At 45.8% G+C, this 27,690-nt stretch overlaps 1 protein-coding gene across 1 annotated transcript in view; it reads left to right on the top strand.

Moving 5' to 3' along the window:
- The window catches only part of LOC306735477 (amino acid transporter heavy chain SLC3A2-like), a gene marked incomplete at its 5' end in the record, with an annotated part of 16,263 nt that extends 4,777 nt beyond the window's left edge, over positions 1-11,486 (top strand). Inside the window, 7 exons of the mRNA XM_079216949.1 lie at positions 4,982-5,172; positions 7,589-7,762; positions 7,869-7,966; positions 8,109-8,251; positions 9,891-10,206; positions 10,337-10,396; positions 11,131-11,486. Coding sequence (XP_079073075.1) covers positions 4,982-5,172; positions 7,589-7,762; positions 7,869-7,966; positions 8,109-8,251; positions 9,891-10,206; positions 10,337-10,396; positions 11,131-11,481 — 1,333 coding nt within the window. The 3' untranslated portion in view covers positions 11,482-11,486. The remainder of the gene's footprint in view (positions 1-4,981; positions 5,173-7,588; positions 7,763-7,868; positions 7,967-8,108; positions 8,252-9,890; positions 10,207-10,336; positions 10,397-11,130) is intronic.
- Positions 11,487-27,690: the final 16,204 nt, after the last annotated feature.

The following is a 27,690-nucleotide window of genomic DNA, read 5'->3' as shown; positions in this document are numbered from 1 at the left end:
ACAGTAAATAACATTTATTTACAGTAAGATTCACCTGGGAATGAATTTTGACCATGATGCACTGCAGATCTACAGCAACATGCTGTATAGGAGTTCTACAGTAATAATATGGCCAGTACACAGTAATATTACAGTGAAAACTACAGAAACTTGTTACAGTATGTGTTATTAACCAGACCAAAGTGGTATGTGCCATTTGTCATTGTGAACTGAGCTATCATCGTAGCCAATCCAGTCTGAAATACCACTTGATGGCCAAGCGCACAGCTGATGCTAACTCTGCGCCCCCTCGTCATAGCCAGACAAGAATGGATGACTTCGGACAGAAACACATGGACACCACAACGAAGAACAAACCTATTGCAGCCATAGCTACATGGGTGGCTACTGCGTGTAGGCCTGTTAACGTTGTTGAGGATGAGGGTCTAGCTCAGGGGTCGGCAACCTGCGGCTCTTTAGCCCGTCTGTTGCGGCTCCCTGAGGCTTTGACAAAAAAAAAGGAAAGACAACTTTTTTTATTTTATTTTTTGCCCAGTGGAAAAACTTTTGAAGGGAAGTCCTCTTATCTTGGAGTTTTAGGTGATATTGTGTCACTGAAAATAAAAATAAATGTTTAAATATTTCTTTCACTAAAATGTGCATCACGTCGCTGTCAAGCCTCCGCCCCTGCAGCTGGCTACTCGTGAGTCAGAGCCCCGCCCTCGCGCGCAGATGAGTGCAGAAGAGCGATTCCTCAACTGCTGCAGCAAACTAAGTAAAGTAGATATACTTTCAGGAAGTGGATCACGTCTCCTAACTCCACTACTGCTGCTGGTTCTGTGTCAGCTCATACAGGCGTTCGTTAGTAAAAACGGATCCGTCCTCCGTTTGCGGTGCTCTAGTGAGGAGGACGCTCAGTGTAAACGTAGCAAAAGATATGTGTTTAAAATATAAAACTCACTGAAGAGGACAGGTAATGAACCTGCTACCTTGCAGTTACAGGGCAAACACTACCACATGAGCCACAAATATAGATAGACCTGAAGGTCTGCATAGTTGTGTTTTTAATTAACCTTAATGTTGCTGACACATGACTATTTTTTGTTTGATAGTTATAAACAGGTAAAATAGCAATACAATGTAAAAAAATGTCTTTATTCTTGTTCTATAATTTCATAAATACAACAAACTATAGTTTGTATATATAATATGACTATATATAAAACTTTAGAAGCTGTGATATCAAATATTTTTTGAGGCTCCAGACAATTTTTTTTTGGTGGAAAAAGGTCAAAATGGCTCTTTGGATACGAAAGGTTGCTGACCCCTGGTCTGGAGCACTACAAGGCAAGGCCTCTTACTGGCATGGATGACTGTCCCCAGGAATGGTGGTCCACACATGAAGGGGCACACAGCGAAATGGCTCGCCTTGCACGCAAGTACTTAGCAGCACTGGCAACATCAGTACCTTCTGAAAGGTTGTTTTCAGTGTCTGGGCATGTTGTGCAAAAGAAGCTTCACTGTTGAAGCTCGCTTTGTTGTTTGAGTAGCTGGCTGAAAACAAAGAAGTAGGAAGCTTACCTTTTATTGGTTAACCTAACTGTTACGGTTCATTGTTCCGAAATAAGAGGCCTTACTGCTATGTTCACAGCTCTCTCTCTCTCTCTCTCTCTCTCTCTCTCTCTCTCTCTCTCAAGCAAATTGTAACGTTAGCCTAGCTTCCAAGCCCAAACGGCGTGCCTATTGTTTTGCTTCCGGTTGAGCTACATTCGGCGTGGTGCTTGTGAGAAAAAAATTGAAAAATTAAAATGCGTTAACGCCGTATATGACATATATACGTATATATATGTCATGTATATGTATATATATATATATATATATATATATATATATATATATATACCTAAACAGAATCACAAAGTTTAAATTGAAATTTTTTATATATTTTTTTTTTTTAATAATTAAAAGTTATAGCTATTTTATAATTGAATTGTTTTTCACAAACACACTACATGTATTATATATATTTTTTCTCCCTATTAGCTTATTTTCTCCTTGACCAGCTCCTGTGTTCCTCAGGCTGCAGGCTCTGCAGCGCCTGCTCCCTGCTTGTCGCAGGCATTATGCCGTGTTCACACCGGACGCGACGCGAATTTGCGGCGCGACCAGTTTACATGTTAAGTCAATCCACAGACGCGCTGCGGCGCGAATTTGCGGCAAGATAGACGCGTTGGAGGTGGCACGAACAGAACGTTTGACCTGGGGCGAACAAAGCAAAGGACGCGGCGCGAATTCGCGTGAGTTGAATTATCCCAAATCTGGCGGAGAAATCGCGTGACGCAAAGTTGCGGCAGCCAATCAGCGTTGAGAATCAGCGTTGAGAAGCTCCGCCCGTCACCACCGCCGTCTCCCCGTTTCTGAATGAAACTGCTGCTGCTCCGTCTGAACCAGCGCTGACAGCTGTCACAACTGTCACTAGACGGTAGTGCTTTTATTTTGTTGTCTTGTCACTTCCCGTTTTACTTTGAAATCATCCTCCTGTGTCATGTCTGCTGTCTTTACTTCCTCATGTGTGATTACCTCTCCCTGCCCTGATGTGTTTCACCTGTGTCTCGTTAACTCCCCTCCCAGTGTGTATATATACTCGGTGCTTCACTTGTCTCGTTGCCAGTTCGTTTTTCTTCACCTGTGAGTCAACTTACCAGCGTTTTTCCTGCCTGATATCCTGTTCTGATTCCGACGTCCCTTCGTTTCCGAGTAAGCCCGATCCCTGCCTGTACCTCTGCCGAGTTTGACTGCCTTCCTGTGAATGACCCTGGACTGTTTACGTTGGCGATTCTACTCTCCCCTGAGTGAGACAGCTGCTCTCACCACAGCGGGTCAGAGCCTTGCCGACCGGCCTCAGTCCCTCCCCAGTTACATCGGGAGAACCTTCGGCGGTCCTTCTCCAGAGACTCGATCCTGTTGCAATATTACCTTTATCAATAAAGGAATTCTTGTGAACTTTACTCTCTGCCTCGGGTCGTGCATTTGGGTTCTTTCATTAGTGCTCCGTCGTGACAACAGCGGCTTCATTGAGACGCTGTTGTGGGACTACGGATAATATTATGAACCCAGACACCATGGAGTTTGATGTTCCGACATATGTGGAGTTTACACAAAAAGTATAAAGCAGAACTGGTGGTTATTTCCATGGTGGAAGGCATAATCGGTATCGTTTTACGGAGATACGTGAGACGCAGTTCCTGGAGGAGTCGGTGAAATTCACCGAGCTGTGTGCGGCTACGGATGGTGTTATGAACCCAAATACGAGGGCGTTTCATGTTCCGACAAGTTTAGGACTTCCACAACAAGTATAAAGCAGAACTAGTGGTTATTTATTCCATGGTCGATAGCGGAAATGAAAGCTTCGTCGCTTGTCTCTCACAGAGGCAAGCAACAGAGCTAAGCCACGGCCCTTTGGTCGCGCCGCGAATTCGCGTTTGGTGTGAACACCCTCTTTCTACTCGCGCGAGTAAACTTCCGCGGTGGACGCGGCGCCACAAATTCTCGTCACGTCCGGTGTGAACACGGCATTAGGCTGAAGGCTGAGCAACAGAGCTCATGCGCGGCTGCTTGTTAAGCGTCTGCTCACAATCACTAGGTGCACCTCAAGTCTCTAAATTGCAACCCCGTTTCCTTCACTTGCATCCTTTCCTTGCGTCTTAGTCCCTTCCACCAGAGATACATGGAGAGACGCAAGGAAACAAAGCGAGGAGATAAGACGCAAGGAAATATGTTTTAACAGACATCAGACGTCCTTTCTTCTAAAGCGTCACGTGAAGCGACGTCGGTTTCTGATGACTGCAGCCGACTGACATCTGGGCCCTGTTTTTCATACCTGGCTTACTGAGTTAGCGGGCTAATTGTCAGGATAAGATGACGTAGAAAATGGCTTTTCAGTTTCTCGAAGCAAGCTTAGATAAATCACCATAGCAACACAGCCAAAAATTTAAAACTGCTCCCGGGCAGGCTTACTGAAATTCACTGGATAAGCTGGCCACTCCCACCGGACAAAAACGGCAGCTCACTTCCTCATTGATGAAGGAGCGATATTAGTTATATTAGTTTTATAGGGAGAGAGTTCTTCCAGATCGCCAGGATCCATTCTCACGTCATCATGACTTCCTGTACACGGCGCTATAGATTCTGCCGTCAAGGAATCATTTATTTACGAGAGCTTCTCCAGCCGCGGACATTGATCACATCATATGCCTTCATGTTCATCTCCTGCTTCTCAGCAGAGAAAAAAGGTTCCTCTGAGTTTATTTGCCATTGTACTGTTAGAATATCGTGGTGTCAGTGATCGATTATTATCCCTTCTGAAGAGGAGCGGGCACGCGCATTTATCCAGATGACTGACGTCTGGCTAGAATTAACGAGACCGTTTCAGCCGGGAAGAAACCCAGATTGCCTGATGTCAATCATCTCGCTAATTTAAGATGGAGATTAGGACATTTGCTTGACTTTGTTTAGCCAGGTACCAGAAACAGGGCCCAGATCACATCTGATCAGCTTTAACAGCTGACGGAGTTTTGCCCGGGGAGTTTTTAGCCAATATTTCCAATAAAAATGCACTGAAAATATTGATAAAAATGATTGTATGTTTTCAGTTGATTTAATGGTGTTTGTAGTGCCCCTGTTGCCTATTCAACCCTAAGGCACTACTTGGCTGCTCGCTTGGTAATTATTCCTGACGCGTTTCATTAATGACAATGTCCAGTTGTAACGTCCATCATGTTTATTCTTGCAAAACATAAATCATAACCTCATCTGCAGAACTGTGGAATGCGTCTTATTTATATATATATATATGTATATGTATATGCATATATATATATGTATATGCATATATATATATATATATATGTGTGTGTGTGTGAGATGCAGCTGATGAGAGTTCACATACACACATTATTAATGTCTCTCTCCTCCCTCTCTCCCCCTCCCCTCCTCCCCCCAGCTGGGTGAGGACGCGCTGGGCGCTGCTGGTGTGGTTCTGGTTGTGCTGGTTTGGGCTGCTGGGAGGAGCCGTGCTCATCGTGCTGCAGGCTCCTCGTTGCAGAGAGCTGCCGTCCTCCAGCTGGTGGAGCGCAGGCCCGCTGTACCGCATCGGAGACGTGCAGGCTTTCAGCGCCGCCCGCGACCTGAAGGGTGAGCGCACGGCTGTCATGCCCAGATCTCCTGGGTAGTCTGGTCTGTTTCTGTTGTGTCTGTCAGCCTCCTTGTCTCTCGTTCCAGACTCCTCCTCGTGTGCCGCCCTCCTGTGTGATCGCAAGCCCCGCCCTCATTGGTTCCACCTGTGTCTCGTTCCCCTGTGTATTTAGTCTGTGTCTACTCCCTGTCCTGGGCGAGTTCGTTTTCTTGACTTTTCGTCACCTGATTTCTTGGGAACTCTACACTCTGCCTCGGGTCGTGCATTTGGGTTCTGTCACCAGTGCCACGGCGTGACAGGACGAACTCGCCATCCTGAACCCAGCCGACCTCGACCGCAGGAAGGAGGAGATCCCCGGCCTGCGCCGCTGCCAGCCCCAGACCCGGCCTCCGCCTCTGCGCCGCTGCCAGCCCCAGACCCGGCCTCCGCCTCTGCGCCGCTGCCAGCCCCAGACCCGGCTTCCGCCTCTGTGCCGCTGCCAGCCCCAGACCCGGCCTCCGCCTCTGCGCCGCTGCCAGCCCCAGACCCGGCCTCCGCCTCTGTGCCGCTGCCAGCCCCAGACCCGGCCTCCGCCTCTGCGCCACTGCCAGTCCGAGACCCGGCTGCCAGTCCCAGAGTCCTGCCGGCTCCCCAGCCGATTCCGGCTCCCCGTGTCCTGCAGGCTCCCCGGCCGATTCTGGCTCCACCGAGCCCGGCACCCCCGAGCCGTCCCCTGTCCCCGCTGCCGTCTCGCAGCCGCCCCCTGTCCCCGCTGCTATGTCTCGCACCCGTCCCCTGTCCCCGCTGCCGTCTCGCAGCCGTCCCTTGTCCCCGCTGCCGTCTCGCAGCCGTGTCCACTGCTGTCTCGCAGCCGTCGCCTGTCCCCGCTGCCGTCTCGCAGCCGTCCCCGCTGCTATGTCTCGCAGCCGTCCCCTGTCCCCGCTGCTATGTCCCGCAGCCGTCGCCTGTCCCCGCTGCCGTCTCGCAGCCGTCCCCTGTCCCCGCTGCTATGTCTCGCAGCTGTTCCCCGTCCCCGCTGCCGCCCGGCAGCCGTCCCAGGTCCCCGCTGCCGCCCTGCAGCCGTCCCAGGTCCCCGCTGCCGTCTCGCAGCCGTCCCCTGTCCCCGCTGCCGTCTCGCAGCCGTCCCCTGTCCCCGCTGCTATGTCTCGCAGCCGTCCCCTGTCCCCGCTGCTTGGTCTCGCAGCTGTCCCCTGTCCCCGTCGCCGTCTCGCAGTCGTCCCCTGTCCCCGCTGCTGTCTCGCAGCCGGGTCCACTGCCGCCTTGCCGCCGTCCCCTGTCCCCGCTGCCGCCCTGCGGCCGTCCCAGGTCCCCGCTGCCGCCCTGCAGCCGTCCCAGGTCCCCGCTGCCGCCCTGCAGCCGTCCCAGGTCCCCGCTGCCGCCCCGCAGCCGTCCCCTGTCCCCGCGGCTATGTCTCGCAGCCGTCCCCTGTCCCCGCTGCTATGTCTCGCAGCCGTCCCCTGTCCCCGCTGCCGTCTCGCAGCCGTCCCCTGTCCCCGCTGCTGTCTCGCGGCCGTGTCCACTGCCGCCTTGCAGCCGTTCCCTGTCCCCGCTGCCGCCTCGCTGACGCCCCCTGTCCCCGCTGCCATCTCGCTGCAGTTCCCGGTCCCCGCTGCCATCTCGCAGCTGTTCCCGGTCCCCGCTGCCGCCTCGCAGCCGTCCCCAGTGCCCGCCGACGCCCCGACCGGCATCGGGGTCGCGTTCCCCTTCGGAGCCCCCGGGCCTCCCCCCAGAGTCCTTCCGCCCGCCTGATGGCCGTGCTACGGCCCACCCCTCGGACTGGTTCTGCCGTGCCCCAGGTCCCCCCCTCCGGCTCCCACCCTATGTGGCCCGGTCCTGGTGGGACGTCTGGGATCCGTCCCTAGAGGGGGGGGGGTACTGTCATGCCCAGATCTCCTGGGTAGTCTGGTCTGTTTCTGTTGTGTCTGTCAGCCTCCTTGTCTCTCGTTCCAGACTCCTCCTCGTGTGCCGCCCTCCTGTGTGATCGCAAGCCCCGCCCTCATTGGTTCCACCTGTGTCTCGTTCCCCTGTGTATTTAGTCTGTGTCTACTCCCTGTCCTGGGCGAGTTCGTTTTCTTGACTTTTCGTCACCTGATTTCTTGGGAACTCTACACTCTGCCTCGGGTCGTGCATTTGGGTTCTGTCACCAGTGCCCCGGCGTGACAACGGCAGTCTGGGAAGGATCGTCAACGTATTCATAAAGATGTAAAGCAAGGCATTCTGGGAAGGATCATTTACATATTCATAAATTTGTGAAGCAAGACATTCTGGGAAGGATTGTTTACATATTCATAAAAATGTGAAGCAAGGCGGAACGGAAGTTGGAGAGCTACTGAACTCCTCCTCTTCCTCCTCCTGTCTTCTTCCCTCTTCCTCCTCTTCCTCCTCCTTCTCTCCCCCCCCCCATCCCCCCCCTAGGTGTGGAGCAAAAGGTGGCCCACCTGTCCCAGATGAAGGTCCGGGGTCTGGTGATCGGTCCGATCCACGTCGCTCCTGCCGACGACTTCATGAATCTGAGGTTTGAGGAGGTCTCCTCTGAGTCTGGAACCCTGGACCAGTTCAAAGACCTGGTCCAGATGGCTCATAAGAAGGGTGACGATCAATAATCTGAGTTATTCCATGTATATCAGTACATGTTTGACCTCTATGGAACCCTTATTGGATCCTGGTCTAGTTTACATGTGGTCTGTTTCTGCAGGTATTTCTGTGGTTCTGGATCTGACTCCAAACTATCAAGGTTCTTCTGGACCCTGGTTCTCCAATGGCAGCGTGACCAACGTAGCTGAGAGGCTGAAGGTGAGTCAGGGAGACAGACAGACACTGATCAGACAGACAGACAGACACTGATCAGACAGATGCTATGTCTGTCTCTCTGTCCTCAGGCCTCTGTCTCTACCAACTGTCTGTCTCTCCCAACTGTCTGTCTCTCTATCCTCAGGCTGCTCTGGTCTTCTGGGTGAAACAAGGCGTGGACGGGGTGCAGCTGTCGGGGGTGGAGCGAGTGGCCAGCATGGTGCCGTCTCTGTGGACCGACATCCGAACCATCGTCCAGAACGGGACAAAGGAGACTCCCAACAAGAGGTCAGAGACCAATCTGTCAAACCACTGAGTCCACTGGTACCTCTGGAACCATCAAGTCCACTGAGTCCATTTGGCACCACTTAAACCAGGTCCAACAGAACTAAGCGGCTGTTCACACCAGACGCGACTCTCAAAAACGCGTCGCTAGCAAAACCATTGTTTCCCTATGGTGCCGCGCACCTTTCATGTGCGCTTTTTAAATGCCGCGCGACGCGTTTTTCTAGCGTTTTTTCGGCACGCATAAAAGTTGAAATATTCTCAACTTTAAGCGCCTCATCAAACAGCTCATCAATGTCACACTCGGCCAGGGCAGCCAATCAGATGAAGCAAGAGGCGGGCTTTATTACTTCACCACTTCCTTCCTGTTTTCGTGTGGTATGAACTCCGACGAGGCATTAATATTAGCGATCTTTAACTACCGCCTGGCAGTTAAACATCGCCCGGCTGCCGCCCGGCAGAAAGATCCAGGCGTAGCTGGGCAAAAATCAGTTGATTATCGCCCGGTTGCGCACGCAGACCCGCTCCACAGGTGCACCGGGCTGTTTTTTGTTTTTTGGTTGGTGCGTTTTTGCCAAGGCATTTTTGAAGCGGCTGCGCTTTTAAAAGTCACGTCTGGTGTGAACGGTGCAAACAGTTCGCCACAGTCGCCCACTGTAGAACCTTTGAATATCTTTTGAACAATTGACAAACTTTCAACCAAACTTGGAAGAGTAATTAGCCCGCCGGCCCCAGGTCTTCCGGTTTGGTCCATAGTGCTGCTACTGTCCTGCTATTCAGCCTCCCTTGCCAGTACCATGTCTGCCTCCCCTGCCCCGCTGTCTGATAATCCCTCCGATCTGGTAAACTACTACAACAACACACTCTCCTTCTGTCTTGATCAGCTGGCTCCCATTAAAACCAAAACAGTCTCTGCCCATCACTCTCCTCATCTGCTGCCGAAACCCTGATCCACGCCTTCATCACCTGCAGAATTGATTACTGCAAGAGCATTATTTATGGCACAACATCCAAAATCCTCAATAAACTCCAGTACATCCAGAACTCTGCTGCTCGCCTGCTTACCCACACCCGCTCCCGTGATCACATCACCCCTGTTCTCCAGAACCTCCAATGGCTCCCCATCCCACAACGGATCCAATACAAAATCCTTCTTCTCACTCACAAAGCCCTCCATAATCAGGCCCCCTCATACCTCACCGACCTGCTCCACCACCACACTCCATCCCGTCAGCTACTCTCCTCTGATGCTAACCTCCTATCCATCCCCCATTGGACCAAGCACCGGACATGGAGTGACAGAGCCTTCTCTATAGCTGCCCCCTCCTTCTGGAACTCTCTCCCCAAACTCATCCGAGACTGCACTGACCTCTCCACATTCAAATCCCAAATCAAAACCCATCTCTTCAGAACTCCTTTTAATGTATGACTGTGCCCTTATTGTTTTTATTCATTTTTATCAGTTTTATTATTCTATTTGTTTTATTGTATAGTTTTTAGGACATTGTAAATGTTGTGTAAAGTGACTTTGAGTACTAAGAAAAGCGCTATATAAATTAAATGCATTATTATTATGACATTTCTGTAATAAAGATAAACGACTAGAAACAGACGAAACGATAACAAAGACTAAATGTTCCAGAGTCTTGATCGGTGTCACTGAGCACTCTGCGGCTGAAGACGTGTCCGCCCTCCTCAACTCCACCGGCGTGGACCTGCTGATCTCCGGGGTCCTCCTCCCCGGTGGCGCGGACGCCGCGGAGCGCGCTCAGTCCGTCCAGCTCTTGTGCTCGTCCCACAGCCAGCTGAGGCTGGCCTGGAGCCTGGGGGGGCGGGGCCAGGGCCACCTGGCCTCGCTGGTGGGACCGGCTCTGGTCAGACTGCACCAGCTGCTGCTGCTCACGCTGCCGGGGACGCCGGTCTTCAACTACGGAGATGAGATCGGCCTGATGGACGAGGTGAGGACGGCTAGTCTGCAAGGACAGTTTCACTCTGACCTGGTGTTCATAATCAACAGGACTATTGATTATCACTGATTGTGATTGATTATTACTGATTGATGTTCACATTTTATCATCTGTGTTGAAGGGGAAGAAGTTTCCCAGAATGCTTTGGGACTCTGACGAGGAGCTGAACGGGACTTTGAAGGTAAACAAACAAAAAATGGAGCTACTGAGACTAACAGGAGGTCAAAGAGTACAAGTACAAGGAGTACTAGTAAAGCAGGTACTAGTGCAATAGTCTGATTAGTGTAAGTACAAGTAATATAAGTACTAGTAGCAGCAATGCTGTTATTTGTGCTGGCAGTATCAGCAGTGGTAACAGGATTACAAGTATTACAGCTATAGTACTAGCATTAATTATTGTGCTTGTAGTAGCAGTAGTACTATAACCAGGTTTACTAGTTCTACTAACTAGCATCTCGTGCCATCAGGAACGGTACCAGCAGCCATTTCAGTAGTGGTAGCAGTACAGGTACCAGCAGCAGTGGTGGTAGAAATAGAGTTATTTGTAGAAGTTTCAGGAGTAGAGCAGAACTATTCTTAGTATTAGTTGCAATCTTAGTATCACTTCACTGTTAGTAGTAGTACCTGCAGCAGCACAATACATTTCGTTTAGCTGACGCTTTTATCCAAAGCGACTTACATTTTTGCTCTATACACCGTACACACAGCAACGGGGAGCAATTCGGGGTTAAGTGTCTTGCTCAAGGAGCACATCGACAAGGATTAGTGGAGATGGGGCCGGGGCTTGAACCACCAATCCTCTGATTGGAAGACGGGCATGCTAACCACCGAGCCACAGTCACCTCAGCAGTGGTAGTACCTGCAGCAGTAGTACTGTGTTGTGGTGCTCAGTACTGTCTCTGTGTACTGATCCAGGAGGAGTGGGTGGAGCGTCGCTCGTGCCTCCGGTTCTTCGGCGCTCTGAGCGAGCTCCGCGGTAAAGAGCGCTCCCTGCTGTTCGGAGACTTCCTGCTGCTCTCCAACTCCTCCTCCTCGCTGGCGTACTTGCGCGTCTGGGATCAGAGCGAGCGCTACCTGGCCGCCTTCAACTGGGCGGAGGAGGCGGCGGTGCTGCAGCTGAGCGGCGCGGCAGCACTGCCTCGGCGGGCGGCGGTCGTCCTCAGCACCGACGGCGCCGCCCTGCCGGCCGACAGCAGAGTGGACCTGACGGAGCTGCGGCTCGGACCCGGGGAGGCCGCGCTCCTCAGGTTTCCTTATGCTGGCTAGCTGAAGACGCATTAAATGCCTCCATGTGTCCTCTGGTGTTCCCTGGAGTTATGATTATTAATGTGACGTGAAAATAAACAATATGAACAAAGACAAGCATCGAAAGTCTTGTTTCTGTCTTCACGGGAACGTCCTCACTTCAGGTACAAGTACACAGAGTACTTCAGTGTGGAAAGATAAGCAGATACTTACAATATGTGCCTGAGATGTAGTAAAAGGTAAAATATGTACCTCTGAGATGTAGTCAAACTTACAATATGTACTCTGAGATGTAGTCAAACTTACAATATGTACTCTGAGATGTAGTCAAACTTACAATATGTACTCTGAGATGTAGTCAAAAGTACAATATGTACTCTGAGATGTAGTAAAAAGTTAAATATGTACCTCTGAGATGTAGTCAAAAGTACAATATGTAACTGAGATGTAGTCAAAAGTACAATATGTACCTCTTAGATGTAGTAAAAAGTACAATATGTACCTCTTAGATGTAGTAAAAAGTACAATATGTGCCTCTGAGATGTACAGTAAAAAGTACTAATAGCAATTGTATTATTAGTAGTACTACAGCAGGGGTGGCCAACCAGTCAGAGACTAAGAGCCACATTTTTTACTGTGTTACTGCAAAGAGCCACATCATAACCCCCCCCCCCCCCCCCCCCCCCCACACTCCCCCACCCCGTGAGCCAAATTAAAATGTCTCTGTTACTACGACATAAATCCATTTAATTTAGGGTTAAGAAACCAACATTACTCTATCAAAGATCAAACTTAAAACAGATGAAAATAACAAAGTCAAAGATTAAACACACGTTATTATATTAACTTTGTTCAAAGCTTTTTTGTCACAGTTGAGAAGGACATAACTCTAAGAACATGCATGTGGTCTGGGGCAGTGGTTTAACTGATCTGGCTGCAGGACCCACCATCACCCTGAATGACAAGCCGCGACCAAAGCGAGGAACATTTTCAACTTCTCAATTTGATTTAATGAAAATATGGCACCTAGGTTTGAACCTGAGATAGTATCACAGTATGCCAAACAGAAATATTCCCTTTCACACTCAATTAAAAACCCAAAAGTGCTTCTTAAGGATACAAGGTAATACAACACACATAATAATGTTATAACTTCAGCCTTTTTGAACATAACAAAAAAAAGGTTGGGAATGAAGCAAACTATCACAAATAGTCCGATGTGTAAACTCACGCAAGTAAAGTGTGTTGTGAACGCAGCATTGAGGAGTGTGTGAATATTCAATTCAATACAGTTTATTTTATATAGCCCAAAATCACAAATTAAAATGTGCAATCTGTACAAATAACATCCTGTCCCGGGACCTCACATCAGATCAGGAAAAACTCCCCAAATAAAGATAGTAAAAACCATTTCACAGGGAAAACAGGAAGAACCCTTCAGGAGAGCAACAGAGGAGGATCCCTCTCCCCGGATGGACAGAAGCAATAGATGTCATGTGACCAGAATGAACAACGTAACAGAGTTACAACACATGACATCAATATGACTGAAATTGAATAAATTGCACTCTGCCGCATTAAAAAATCCCTTCAAAATAAAAGCACAGGATTTTTTATTTTTTTTTGCCCATGTAAAATGACCGTCCTGACGGACTGAAAACGTGTCCGCGAAAGACTGAAAACGGGTCCGCGAATGACTAAAAACGGGTCCGCGAATGACTGAAAACGGGTCCGCGAATGACTGAAAACGGGTCCGCGAATGACTGAAAACGGGTCGCAAATGACTGAAAACGGGTCCGCAAATGACTGAAAACGGGTCCGCGATTTCACGCCTTGATTTCGACACCAGTGGTCTAAAGTATTTGCAAAATCAATAAAAAGATTAAAAAAAAACTTCGATATGAACGCAAGAGCCGCATGAAACCAGGCAAAGACCCGCATGCGGCTCGGGAGCCGCGGGTTGGCCAGGCCTGTACTACAGTCTAGTGCAGTGGTTCTCAAATGGTGGTACATGAGATATTTCAAATCAGCAGCCCAAATTAGCCCTTCTAGAGGCCTTAGTGAGAGGTCTGTTCAAGTAGTCGTATGAACCCCAAATTAGTTCTAAAACTTGTGTTATTGTATATTTTTTTCAGAATGTATTTGTGAAAAAAAGTATATTTAAAAAAAAAATCACTTTTATAACATTTTGATCATAACTATGAACATCCAGCATGATATGAGCAAGATTTCCCAAAAATGCCTCCTCGAGTGGTCACCGAGATTTTAAAACTGTATGATTCAGGGCCTTGACAACATCCCACATACTAATAAGACACCGTTTTGGAAAGATTATGACCTAAAGAATCGGAATATGCAAAAATCATAATACAACAAAGCATTGGGGTGTTACATTTTGATTTTCCAGGTACTAATATACCACACACAAGGATTCTTAATGCTTTATTAGACTCCTGCACATGAAAACACATTTCACATGGGTACGTCACTGAGAAAAAGGTTGAGAACCACTGACATCGTGGATGATGGACCCTGTTTCAGAACACAGTTCTTATAAGAATCAATAGTGAAGCCGGGGTTCTCTATGAACCGGGGAAACAGCACCCCCCTGACAGGCATGGCTGACAAAAGTCAGTCAGCGTGTAGCCTGAAGCGCGAGGTGAAACCAGGTGAAGCTAATAAAAAGATCAATAAAAGATGAGTGCCTTCCGGTCAAAGTGAGGGGACAATCTGTCCTGCAGGTCAAATCCTGATGAGATTTATTCTGTCAGCTGTTTCCTTCAGGAGCCTCGAAATGTTTTATGGATTTAACTCAGCGTGTCATTCACAGTTTGTCCTGCAGAGGGCAGCAGGTGAACATCTAACCGACTGATGACTGGACTACATTATATCATTATGTACACTGTAACAAGATTACTGTAGAATTTACAGTAGCTTGCTGGCAGAAATTAGCAAGTAAGTAGCTGTATTATATTCTACAGTATGCTTACTATAAAATTAATCACAGTACCTAACTACTGTAGTCATTTTTACAGTAATAATCTCAGTATTGTCATTGTTATTACAGTCGTTATCAAAATACTGTACTTGTCATCACAGTAACTGTACAATTTACAGCAAATCCTAGACTACTGTAAAATGCATCACTGTATTCATTTTAATACTGTAAATGAATACTGTAAAAATAATTACATACTGTAAAATGAAGACGCAGTTTTTTCAACAAGTCATTTATTTGAATACTTTCAACATTTTAAATACAAATTTGTATTTGTAATTTTTTAGTTTGTAAAAAGAAAAATTGAACATAAAACATTTTAAATGTTCCTCTTTCTTCAAGTTACTATGACAATAGTAAGGTAAAAGGGGAAATGTATAAAAACAATTTTAACTGAAAAAAGTACAATTTCAAAAAATAAAATGCCCATAACTGACTTTATTGTTACTGTATTGAACTGGAATCCTCTCCCTGGGCGGTCGGCCTGTCCATGAACTGGAGTCTCTTCCTGAACTTGAGTCTTCTTCCTGGGCAGGAGTCCTCTTCCTCTTCTCTGCAGTGGAAGGACAGAGATACATTGGTTTCCTGATTCCCATTAGAAATACCACAATATGTTTCTACTACTGATGATGTCAGCCTATGTTGTGTTTTGTCTGGTACTGGGATCTTACCAACATGATGAGCCTTGGAGCACTCAGTAGGGACACCTGGGCCTCAACATCAGCCTGGGTGGAAGTTTCCTGCAAAACAAAATAAACAGACAATAGTACCCTATTTATTAGGAGAGACATGAAAGTAACCCTTACTTTGATGTTCCCAGTGTATTTAGGGGGAAAGTGAGCAGATAAGCATTGTTTAGTCTGGAAGGTGTGGTTCACGTGGGCACATGAAGCAGGATAGAGATGGTTCCCAAAACAAACACCTGATTTCTTTGGTTTGAAGTTTGAAATGTGTACAACTTTATGTATGGGGCTGCGAACAGGTGTGAGCCTTAGGCGAGCCTCAGCTAACGAGCAGCAACACATACACTACGATGGCGTCACACACAAACGATTCCAATTAATTTACAAGTTACACTAAACTTCTCCCATGTATCAACTATATGAAGCCAAATGATTTATATCACATCTTTAAGTGCAAATACAATATTTTGGTAATATTAGTAATGTTAGCTTACTAGTGCCCCGAGTAAAGTGTCCCTACTTCCCTCTTAAAGTCACGTAGCGTTACACGGTAACTTTACTTGAGAAGACTGTGCTGTCTGTAATTAATGTATATTTGCAAAATGCCTGGCAAAAAGGAAATATGAAGGAATAATAATGAGCTTCGTTACCTTGCTGTTGCTGAAGTTGAAGTGGACTGTGGGCCCTATTCTTCGTACCTGATTTACTGAGTTAGCCGGATAATTTTCAGGATAATATGACGTAGGTCAGGCTTTTCGGTTCTTCGAAGCAAGTTTAGAAAAATCCCCATAGCAACACATCGAAATCCCTTAACCTGCTCCAGAGCAGGTTTAGTGAAATTCACTGGATAAGCTGGCCACTGCCACCGGACAAAAAAGGCAGCTCCCTTCCTCATTGATGAAGGAGCGATATTAGTTATATTAGCTTTAAAGGGAGAGAGTTCTTCAAGATCGCCAAGATCCGTTCTCATATCAAGATGACTTCCTGTACGCGCACTATCGATTCTGCCGAGACCTCCTCGAGTCGTACATTAAACACCACAGGCGTGTAACGGAGTTAGAAATACACTGTCTTTTCTTATTTTCAATGTATTATATTTTATTTATTTATTTTTAATATATTTTGAAGAGTTAAATCTGTTTCCTGTGGAAATTGCGTTTCACCATTTCGGTGCCTCCTAGGCTCCCGTAGTCCCGTCTCTCCTTCACTTAAGTTTCATACTTTTGGAGGAAGCTGATGTGCAGCGAAGGGGACCAGAAGGCAATGTCTGTGTTTTATTGTCTTCTGCAGAATAAATGAATGCTGGAAAATTCATCTGAGTCGATATCTTCCATGCCCTGATCAAATCTGTTACACTGGTGCCGTGACCTTCGGATCTTCAGATCGGCTTGATGCTGTGCTGACGTCCTGATCCGCCTTTGAAGACTATTGTGGTCATATCAGGTTTTTTTCTTAAAAAGATTGTGGATTAGGGCATAGTGCTTTAAAGTGTTTATCCTCCGTATGTCGATGACTTTTGATTATTGATATATTGATAGAAAAATTTACTCGACACCTGGTGGTAAAATCATTGATCAGGACATTTAATCTTTGCAAAGAGGAGCAGAGTCAGAAACACAACATGATATGTCAATTGCGTATCCTGGACTGCTCAATGAATGAGCAGAGAGTTACCTCTTAAATACATTAATGACACAATCACAGAAGCTCTCATGACGTCTTCAGATTCGCTTGCATCGGCATGGTGATATGATAACAAGGAACACCACGTTCTTCACACAGAGACATGTAGGCATCCACAGTCTCAAGACTCCATCAGAAGGTCACTGTTAAAGCATATGTATGTTTTAACAGGAGAGGAGGTCAAATGAGAAGCCACAAGCCTTTACACATTATATGATTAATAATATAACTGTGAAACAGTAGTTGAAATAAGTTTTTCTTCTAACATTTCCCTCATTTTTATACGTATATAAGTACAACAATTTAATTAAAAGAAAAACGTTTTAGAATATATCATCAAAAAATCTTATTGTCCAGAGCAGTGGTTCCCAAACTTTTTAGGCCACGCACCCCCTTCTACATCCCGACCGGGTTCACGCACCCCCAATCCCCACACCTTAAAAAAAAACGCAACAGAGCCTATTTATAGCCGCATAAAATCGGACTAATGTGAGAACTGTTTGCTCGCGCGTGGCGTTTGTTACAAGATTTAGTCCGCTGTATAAATTTCAGTTACACAAGGCGTCACTTTTAAAGAGCAATAAGGATGGCGAGGACACACGCACAGGCAGATTGCATTTCACATTTATTTACTTAAACACAGTAAGCCACGTAAAGAACAAAGAGTGGCACATGCATAGGCTCAGAAACAGATATAAATAAAAAAGGAGGAGTCCATATGAGGATTTTCACATGCAGCGCAGGTGGCTCAGTCTGCAAAATGTAAGGGGCTTCAGACAGCTGTTAGCCAGAACCTCACTGCACAACACGCACTGTGGCTTCGGGCAATCTGCATTGCCAATCCAAGTGAAGCCCAGACCCAGATAATTGTCATCATATTTCCTCTTTTTTTTCCCAGTCTGATGCTCACTCTCGTCTCCTCTTTCTCCGACTCCCGGTCGATTTCTTCTCCCGGTCTCTCCCCAACGCACCTCTCCGTTTCTCTCGCCTCCGGCTATCTCTGTCCCTCTCCTCTTTTAATACTGATAGCTTCAGATGTCCCACCTGACAGCTTCCCCGATTTCAGCCAGTTTAACATTTTCATGGATGTTGCTGAATGATTTAAATGACGTAAGGTGCACAAGCTAGGCTAGCTAGTGTGTACGTAAAAGACAGTCTGGCGGCCGGACCGGAAGTGCATCTATTTATTAAATTGTACGTTTTTAATTTTACATTTAAATCTTACAAAGGGACATTTTATAATTAAAAAATCCTACTTAATTTTTTATTATGTTTAATATTAATTATTACACCATTAGACCACCATTAAATTTTTCCTCTCGCGCACCCCCTAGAGGCAGCTCGCGCACCCCTGGGGGATTCCCTGGTCTAGAGTAACAATGCCTTATTTCTGGATAAAACTTCGTAGTCGGGTAAAGTTATCAGTTTGTTCAGACAGGGCCGCGATGGCGTTGTCATAATGCGGGTGAACCAGGAGTCTGCTGCCCCACTCCTCTTGGTGGGGAATTGGACCACGATTCCAGCAGTTTGTTGACAGGGGTTATAAATCCCTGCATTCTCTGCCATCCTCAGAACCCCTGGTCTCTGACCCGTCCAGCGCCGTGCTTGTAGGAAATATGAATACAACAGGATCAGTCAAACATTCTACAGACACCTTACCACCTCCCCCTCCGCCAGTATCATGTCTAAATGTATCCAATCAACCCTATTTTATGGTTTCCACCAGAGAAATATTGACGCGAACCCTGCTACAATTTGATTCTGTGTGATGTCGTCACATTAACCCATTCAGGGTCCCCACCAGAGTTCCTTCAAAGAAGTATCTAGTGAAACAAGTGTAGTTTGCAGCTTCTGTAACACCTTCTGTTACTTGGCAGTTCAGGGGAGAAGAATGGTTGTAGGACGCAGTGAACCTGGTCTCTAGTGTTTAGAGTCTCAGTTAGTATGTAATCATGTTGAGATAAGTTACCCCGTCTGCATCTGTACTGCTCGGAGCGGTGGTGACATTATCATCAATAGTTGTTTTTGTGGTTGTGACTGGTATGATTTAGGCCTTCTCTGGAAATTGATTTACCCTCATTTTGATAAAAAGTTTGGACATCCTGTCCAATGTTATCAACAGATAGTGTATACTCCCCTGAATCCCTTATACTATTTAACTTATTTATTGTTCCTCTAATGGCATTAACCTGGTAGTCTATTTAGATGCCCCTGCAAGTGTTTCCCACTGAAGCCCTGCCTTACAGACACCATTAAGCCTCCTATATGCTGTTAGTATCTTCACTGGTTTCAGACAAATAATCATATTGAATTCAAATCCCTGTTTACCCAGACTTCACATAAGAGGTGCTTGGTATCCGTAATTTAAGGTTTATCAGCAGCAAAACTCTGCAGACAATTGGTTCACTTTCTACAGTGTGTGCAAAACAAATATTTATTTCCATCAAACTAAATTATTATATATTTTTTAAGTAATTAGCATAGTAATATGCAGTAAAAACTTCTTTTATGTATTAGTCCTGCTGACTGGGGACAGTGAACAATGATATTTCACCTCTGTCCCAGATACAGCAGCCAAGTGTGTTAAGACCTTGTTTACTAAATGTGTGGCGTTATCACAGTAAATTATTTCTTAGTGAAACCCGAACCTCGGTATTATGTCTTTCGTCAAGGCTTCGACCACTGTTATGCCGTGTTCACACCGGACGCGGCGCGAATTTGCGGCGCGACCAGATTACATGTAAAGTCAATCCACAGACGCGCTGCGACGCGAATTGTCGATTTATTCGCGCTGCGGCGAGATAGACGCGTTTGAGGCGGCGCGAACAGAACGTTTGACCTGGGGCGAACAAAGCGAAGGACGCGGTGCGAATTCGCGTGAGTTGAATTCTCCCAACTCTGGCGGAGAAATCGTGTGACGCAAAGTTGCGGCAGCCAATCAGCATTGAGAATCAGCGTTGAGAATCAGCGTTGAGAATCAGCGTTGAGAAGCTCCGCCCGACACCACCGTCTCCCCGTTTCTGAATGAAACTGCTGCTGCTCCGCCTGAACCAGCGCTGACAGCGGCTTCATTGAGACGCTGTTGTGGGACTACGGATAATATTATGACCCCAGACACCATGGAGTTTGATGTTCCGACATATGTGGAGTTTACACAACAAGTATAAAGCAGAACCGGTGGTTATTTCCATGGTGGATGGCATAATCGGTATCGTTTTACGGAGATACGCGAGACGCAGTTCCTGGAGGAGTCGATAAAATTCACCGAGCTGTGTGCGGCTACGGATGATGTTATGAACCCAAATACGAGGGCGTTTCATGTTCCGACATTTTTGGGACTTCCACAACAAATATAAAGCAGAACTAGTGGTTATTTATTCCATGGTCGATAGTGTAGTGTTTTTTAAGCTTAGTTTGTCACATGTGGACTTGCACATCTATGTAAAATGAGTTGTTTATGTGTAGATTACAATGCATGAAATATGATAATTAATAAGGGATATTATTATGAAGGATTTGTGATTGTATGCATATTAAGGTCATTTTTATTACTGTGTAATGATGTCCATGTGTACATTGCAATGCTTAAGATAGATTATTGTCTATACGGTCACAGAGTCACTAGTTTGCTGAGGTCACATGAACTCTGTGCTGCAGAGTGCAGAGGTCATTTGCACACGGACAGTGGTTGAGGGTTTTACAAAGGAGCATTTGGTCTTGAGGAACAAAGAGAACGGACCACCTGTGGTTCGACCTGTGGTTTATGACACAAGATAAGGAACTGGAGGGGTTCTTTTCTTCTGAACACATTGAGATATAAACAAGCTTTTGATACATTTTGAACAAATTGAATCATTAATGATCCACAGAGAATTTTGTAAAAATCGAAACCCAGCGTTTAGGAAGAGTTGGGAATAAACGTGTTTTCCACAAAATTCAAGATGGCAGAAAATCTAAGTAGGCGGAGCTTAATGTTCTCCCGGAGCTTTTTGTAGAGCAGAATCACCCAGACATGTGTGCCAATGTGGCACCCTGGACATTTTAGGGGCTAACATTGTTTCAGAAGTGTTATTGTATTATATTGTGTTAGTAAATTGCCCCCTGACATCATTCATTTCTGGTTACATGTGTGCCAAATTCCAGTTTAATTGGTACTAGGGAGCGGAAACTGTGGGCTTCCAAAAGTCAAGGGTTGTTAAAAAAAATATATGTTTTTTTAGGGGGCGCTATCTGACTTCCTGTACGGTTAAGAGCATGGTCCCACGAGCCTTTCTTTTCAGTTTACATGTGTTACATATTCCTACCAAGTTTCATACATGTAGGTCAACCGTAGCGCTGGGACTGCTTAAATGAATATTTGTAGGGGGCGTTATCGAGCCGAAGTGCCATTTTGAAGCATTCAAATCATATCATTTAACTACATCTTGGCCTTTAAATGTGTGTGACTAGTGTAGTTACGTTTCGAGCATGCTTAGTCCCTCCAAAGTACCTACGTTGTTGACCGCGGAGGATGGGTCGCAACGGCAACAGCATTTCACGAAACATCATAAGCTTTGTGGGCTGGCATCATGGAAGTCTTATGTTTGTCTAGAAGTAATTGGAAGTTGATCTGATTGACCGACTAAGAGAAGCAAACCAAAGTATAGAAATATTTACTTCCTGTTACCATTAGGTGGCGCTATGACTCTATTTAAAAATTAGACTGCGCATGTCTTCAGGCCTAGAGTCTCATCAAACATGTGAAATCTGGAAAGGATCTTATCATGTGGAGTCGAGTTGTATCGGTATATTCGGTCACGGCGAAGGATCAAACTTCTGCGATGCTCCGACGCGACGCCGTTCAACGGATCCTTACAATCTTCAAGGTGATGCATTACCAATGTCTTAAGTCTTTTCCGACACATTTTGAGAGGGATCTGAATAATCTGTGAGGAGCATGGTATACAAGTAGAAAACATGTAACTTCCTGTTGCCTCTAGGGGGCGCTATGACTAGGATGAAAAATGATCATATGGATGTCTTCAGGGTCAGGAGGTCATGACATTTGAGAAATATGGAGTAGATTCCATCATGTACGGCCGAGTTAAAACAACTTCCATTTTCATGGAAAATGGTGTCTCTTTGCCGCTGCTCTGCGCTCACATAGTTCGATATTCTCAAAATCCTGAAATAACTTCCCTGCAAAGGTCTCAACATCATATTTCCCGAATGTGAAATCACATTGAGCCAACGATGATCCACAGAAACTTTCGTATGAAATGGACCTAACGTTTAGGAGGAGTGGGCAAAAATGAGGATTTTACAAAATTCTAAATGGCGGAAAATCTAATTAGGCGCATTTTATTGACTTTTGTGTAGAGCAAATTTCAAGTCAATCGGCCATAGTCCGCAAAAAGGGTGGGCTTTCACAACTAAAGGGGGCGCTAGCGAGACATTTTCGCCGATTTTTTCACAAAACCCCAATCAGATTGGTATTTTCGCCGAGTCAACATTCGAATTACAATAAGTCCTCGACTCTGACTACGTCAGTGCTCGGACCCTAATAATAAATAAACATTTGAATAACAATAGGTCCTTGACTCTGAATACGTCAGTGCTCGCAAATTCAATTCAATTCAGTTTATTTATATAGCCCAACATCACAAATACATGTTTGCCTCGGAGGGCTTTACAATCTGTACACATGACATCCCTATCCCGGGACCTCACATCCGATCAGGAAAAACTCCCCCAATAAAGATAGTAAAAACCCTTTCACAGGGAAAAAAAGGGGAAGAAACCTGAGGGAGAGTAAAAGAGGAGGATCCCTCTCCCCGGATGGACAGAAGCAATAGATGTCATGTGGCCAGAATGAATAACGTAGCGGAGTTACAGCACATTCAAAGAATGTGACAGAAATTATTCATATAATGAGTAGTAGGCATGGTCCATGATCCAGATAGCCACGATCCATTCATCAGAAGGAGGTAGAGAGGAGGGGCATCCCAGGGGCAGTGGGAGGAGAAAGCAGGGCCATGGCAGCGCCGAATAACAATAGGTCCTCGACTTTGACTACGTCAGTGCTCGGGCCCTAATAATAATAATGAATAAACATTTGAATAACAATAGGTCCTCGACTCTGACTACGTCAGTGCTCAGGCCCTAATAAGAAACATTCAAAATACAATAGGGTCCTCGACCTGACTACGTCAGTGCTTGGGCCCTAAAAATAAAAGTTGAATAAAAGTTGCAGTGCAGTTTAAGAAATAAAATCCAGTAGTGAGATGCAGGAATTGAATCTGGTTCAATTAAAGGCAGCAGCAAACAGAAAAGTCTTCAATGTGGCCAAGGAGCTGAGGGTCTCAGCAGACTTGCAGCTTTCAGGGACCTTGTTCCAGATATGTGGAGAAGAAAAGCTGAACGCTGCTTCTCCATGTTTAGTTCTGACTCTTGAAACAGAAAGTAGACCCGTCCCAGACGACCTGAGTGGCCGGGATGGTTCATAAGGTAGCAGCAGATCACAAACATACTTAGGCCCTCAACCATTCAGTGCTTTATAAAACAGCAGCAGGATTTTAAAGTCAATTCTTTGTTTGACAGGAAGCCAGTGCAAATACCTCAGAACTGGAGTGATGTGATCCACTTTCCTGGTCGTAGTGAGGACTCGAGCTGCAGCGTTCTGAATCAGCTGCAGCTTTCTGATTGAGTTTTTACAGAGGCCTGTGAACACACCGTTACAGTAGTCAAGTTTACTGAAGATAAATGCATGGACAAGTTTCTACAAATCCTCTAACTCTTGATATATTCTTCAGGTGATATTAGGCTGATTTTGTAATTGTCTTGATATGGCTGATCAGGTTGAGGTCTGAATCCATAACTACACCTAGATTTCTAGCTTGGTATATATTTGCATAATATTTGCAAAGTCTATGGATCGCCATATTTTGGGGGATATAAAAAGGCTAATATTTTAATTCAATTTAATATTTTGCTTGGGAATAGGTTGACAACGCTCCAACCAGAGGTGTCAATAGTTTTCACATTCATTACTCAAGTAGAAGTATAGATACTAGGGTTTAAAAATAGTTCTGTAAAAGTTGAAGTATCAACTCAAGCTTTTTACTTAAGTAAAAGTGTAAAAGTACTGGTTTCAAAACTACTTAAAAGTATAAAAGTAATGTAAGGGGATTTTTTTTCTCCATTAAGGACAAACTCTTGCTGTGTTCACACCAAAACAGTTGCGAAATATTTGCGCGTCCAGATTGCATGTTAAGTCAATGCACAGACGCGTTAGGTTGCAAAAAAGCAGATTTTTCGGCGGGCATTGCGATAGAGGCGAAGTGGCGTTGCGAATATTTGCAAATCCGCTTTTCCGCTTTTTCGCCAGCGTTGAAATATTTCAACTCCAAAGAATAATTCGCCGACGCGGATTTGCGAAAGCCAATCAGCGTTGAGAAGCTCCGCCCGGCATCACCGCCGTTACTGAATCAAACTGCTGCAGGTCCGCTAAAGGAGCGCTGGAAGCGTCTTCATTCAGACACTCGTCCTGGAGGAGGAGCTGTGTGCGACTACGGATAATATTATGAACCCAGACACGGGGGGCGGTTGATGTTCCGACGTGTGTGGGACTTCCTCAACAAGTATAAAGCAGAACTAGTGGTTATTTACCTGGTGGATGAAGGAAATAGTAAATGTTTTCACTGAGATAAGCCCCGTCCCCTTTCCCCAGCGATGGTTGCGATGGTTGCGAAAAAACAAATTAACCACATAGAGTGAATTTTTCACCTGCGGCGCGATATAGGCGAAGTGGCGTTGCGAAAATTCGCAACTGTTTTGGTGTGAACACAGCATTAAGCCGCGTCTCAGGGGCCTATAGTGCACTACCCCACCTCCCCCCAAAACAATTATTTTTCCAAAGGCCATAATGACTATAATGTTTGAAAATGTTATGTTGAAAAATGTGGGATGCACTAGGCTACCCATTTCAGCTGCATATATGCCCATTTAAAATGATCACATTTTATTACAATGCAAATACATTAAAGTACCATATGTGTACTACTGAGCATTAACACGCGTTTCATGGAGTGGAAGACATGATAACTAGTTGCCTATAAGTATTGTAATAGTGCAAAATAGGTGGCGGCGGCGACTCCAACACAAACACTTAAAGCTGTGGTTCTCAAACTTTTTCTGTAAATAACATAATTGTGTGACTCATCTGTGCTTTTATAAGTAACAGAATAAAGACAATGCCAATCACTTTCAAGTAAATCAGATTGCCCCATCAGACAATGTTTCGTGTAAGTTCTATCTGTGCAAAGAATAACTCATATTTAGTTAGTTAGTTAGTACTAAATAGTTCATTGGGGAAAACAATAAGCTTTTAATTTTCTTTGCCAAACAAAACGAGTATGAGTGCAGATATGTGAGCCATCAGGTTGTATCAGTGTTAGTGGCTGCAGTGAGCTGCTTTCCTCTACTATAAACGGGGTTGTAGATTTGATACGGCCTCTCTCAATTCATGCTCAATATTGAGCTTAGATCTGTTTTTTTATTTTGAGAAACTCAACAGCAGGAAAAGACGAGCTCACGGAGACTTCTGGCAAAACGGCAAAAAAAGACGCGTTGCGCAAGCGTAACCCGTTAACGGCGTACCGTAGCCATTTACCCGAAAGTACAGGCATTTGTCCATGTATTTATTAATGACTTAGTTTTATGTCCGTGTACTTTATACGTTTGTAATATGTGAAGCCAGCAGCTCATTGTTGGTAGAAGACACAAACACTTTGGCTCGTTTCAGCTGGAGCAGGAGAACTGCTCTGGGTTCAGAGAGCTGCGCCGGTGCGAGGAGCAACTCCGCTGCTCATCACAGGTGAGCTGCTGTTGCCATCTTCACCCTGGGAACGTTTAAAACGCAGATATAGCGGTCTGCTTTTCACGCGACATATTTTTTGACGCTCTCTGTCCGCTGGTGTATGTGCTCAGTGCTCACGTATCTGGTGTGTGTGCCGCACATGTATCTGTGCGCGCGCACGTATCTGTGCGCAACGGGACGGAGAGGTTTTTTTTGTGTGTGTTTTTGAACAATGACAAGCCAGAATGAAAACAAACCAAAATTAAATAGTAACGAGGCTATTTTTTAAATGTAGGGAGTAGAAAGTACAGATATTTGCGTGAAAATGTAAGGAGTAGAAGTAAAAGTCGTCTGAAAAATAAATACTCCAGTAAAGTATAGATACCCAAAATTTCTACTTTAGTAAAGTAACAAAGTATTTGTACTTCGTTACTTGACACCCCTGGCTACAACGATATTAATCAAGGCTACAATGTTAGCCGAATAGCTACGTTGCTAATCATTAGGCCTTTGTCTCTCTTTACCAGTTACCACTTGTGTTTGTCCTCTTGAAAATAAATCTGTAAGCTTGGCACATTTGGCAGCATCCTCATCCAATGCCTTTCTTTTTTTCAACCTGGCTTTTTCAGCCCCTCCTGACCTCTTCCTCCCGTCCATCCTCCCTGACGCGTATCGTTGCGGTCGGGCCGGCCCAGCTATCGGTAGCCTATCTGAGAAAACTTTTTAGAAAAGACGCGCTATGGACTGAACCATCTCTATTTGGGAGGGGAGAACTTCCTCGCATGGGACACCGGTTGTACCATGCGAGGAAGTTCTCCCCTCCCAAATAGAGTTGGTTGGTTCCATAATGGACCGAACCAACTCTATTTGGGGTTGAACTGGGGGTGAACTTCCTCGTATGGTACAACCCATGCAAAGGCTGCGGTGTCAGAATGCAGAACGTGTGTAGCCCACCCAAGAGAAGATGGACTAAAGTGACAAATGTCAACAAATAAAATTCTCGACCGGCCCAGAAGTGAAGCGGCCCACCGGGAAAACTCCCGGTACTCCCTATGGCCAATCCACCGCTGATTTATACTCATCTATTATTATTATATGAGTTAATATTCGACTGACAGTTGTGAGCATTTCAACCAGTAAGTGTTTTATTCTCTTTTTATTGTTTCAGTTGTAGCAAAATTGTTAGTTTTTTTTTTTTACCAGAGAATCAAACAAAACAAAACAAAAACAAATGATCAAAAGAAGAAAAGAAAACATATTTTCTCTTCTCTTGTCTCCCCTTGTGGTGTCTGGAATCAGCCATATTTAAATGTAGTCCATCTCTCTGGCCATGTAATTGATGACGCAATATCCAGCTGTCAACGTAAAGGTAATTTATTAATAGTTGCACATTTCTTAACACAAACAAAAAGATAACCACGTCCACATGCTTCTAATCAAACATTAAAATAAATGAAAACATTCTAGATCTACATTACCACGTGGTCATCTGCTCTCACTCTAAAACTGAAGTGGTGGGAGGTCCAACACAACAAAACACAAGAAATGGCTCTCACAATATATATAACGCTATTTATATGTACGGAAATACTGCAATGTTTTGTCCACTGTTTTATTTTGAAAAATGTATTGTTCCGGAAGCAACGTCCTTGTCCACGCGGGTCGAGTTTATAGCTGGGGTTCGCTCGGTGACGTCACTCACCGGTAAAGCGCGCCGCCGACGGGTCGGCCGGACTGTCCACGCTTCTCCCGCTTCTTCTCGGAGCGGCATCGCGGCATCAACGGACCTCCTGCCCGGCCTGACGGGCACCGCTTCTCCCGGGAGGAGGAGGATGGACGTAATTCCGGTACCGACTAACGGACAAGGAGCCCGGTGGACTCGGCGGAGGGGCAGCGGGGACTTGTGAGCTTCCAGAAGGAGGAGAAGGAGGAGGAGGAGGAGGAAAAGGAGGAGGAGGAGCGGCAGCTGCGGGGAGCCGATCTAACCGACTCATCTTCCGGGGGAGGGAAGCAGCGCGGCGGCAGAGGAG

Source organism: Taurulus bubalis (genome assembly GCF_910589615.1).
Source record: "Taurulus bubalis genome assembly, chromosome: 1".
Classification (NCBI taxonomy): domain Eukaryota; kingdom Metazoa; phylum Chordata; class Actinopteri; order Perciformes; family Cottidae; genus Taurulus; species Taurulus bubalis.
The sequence above is the reverse complement of the archived record's forward strand: the minus strand, read 5'-3'. Positions and strand labels throughout refer to the sequence as shown.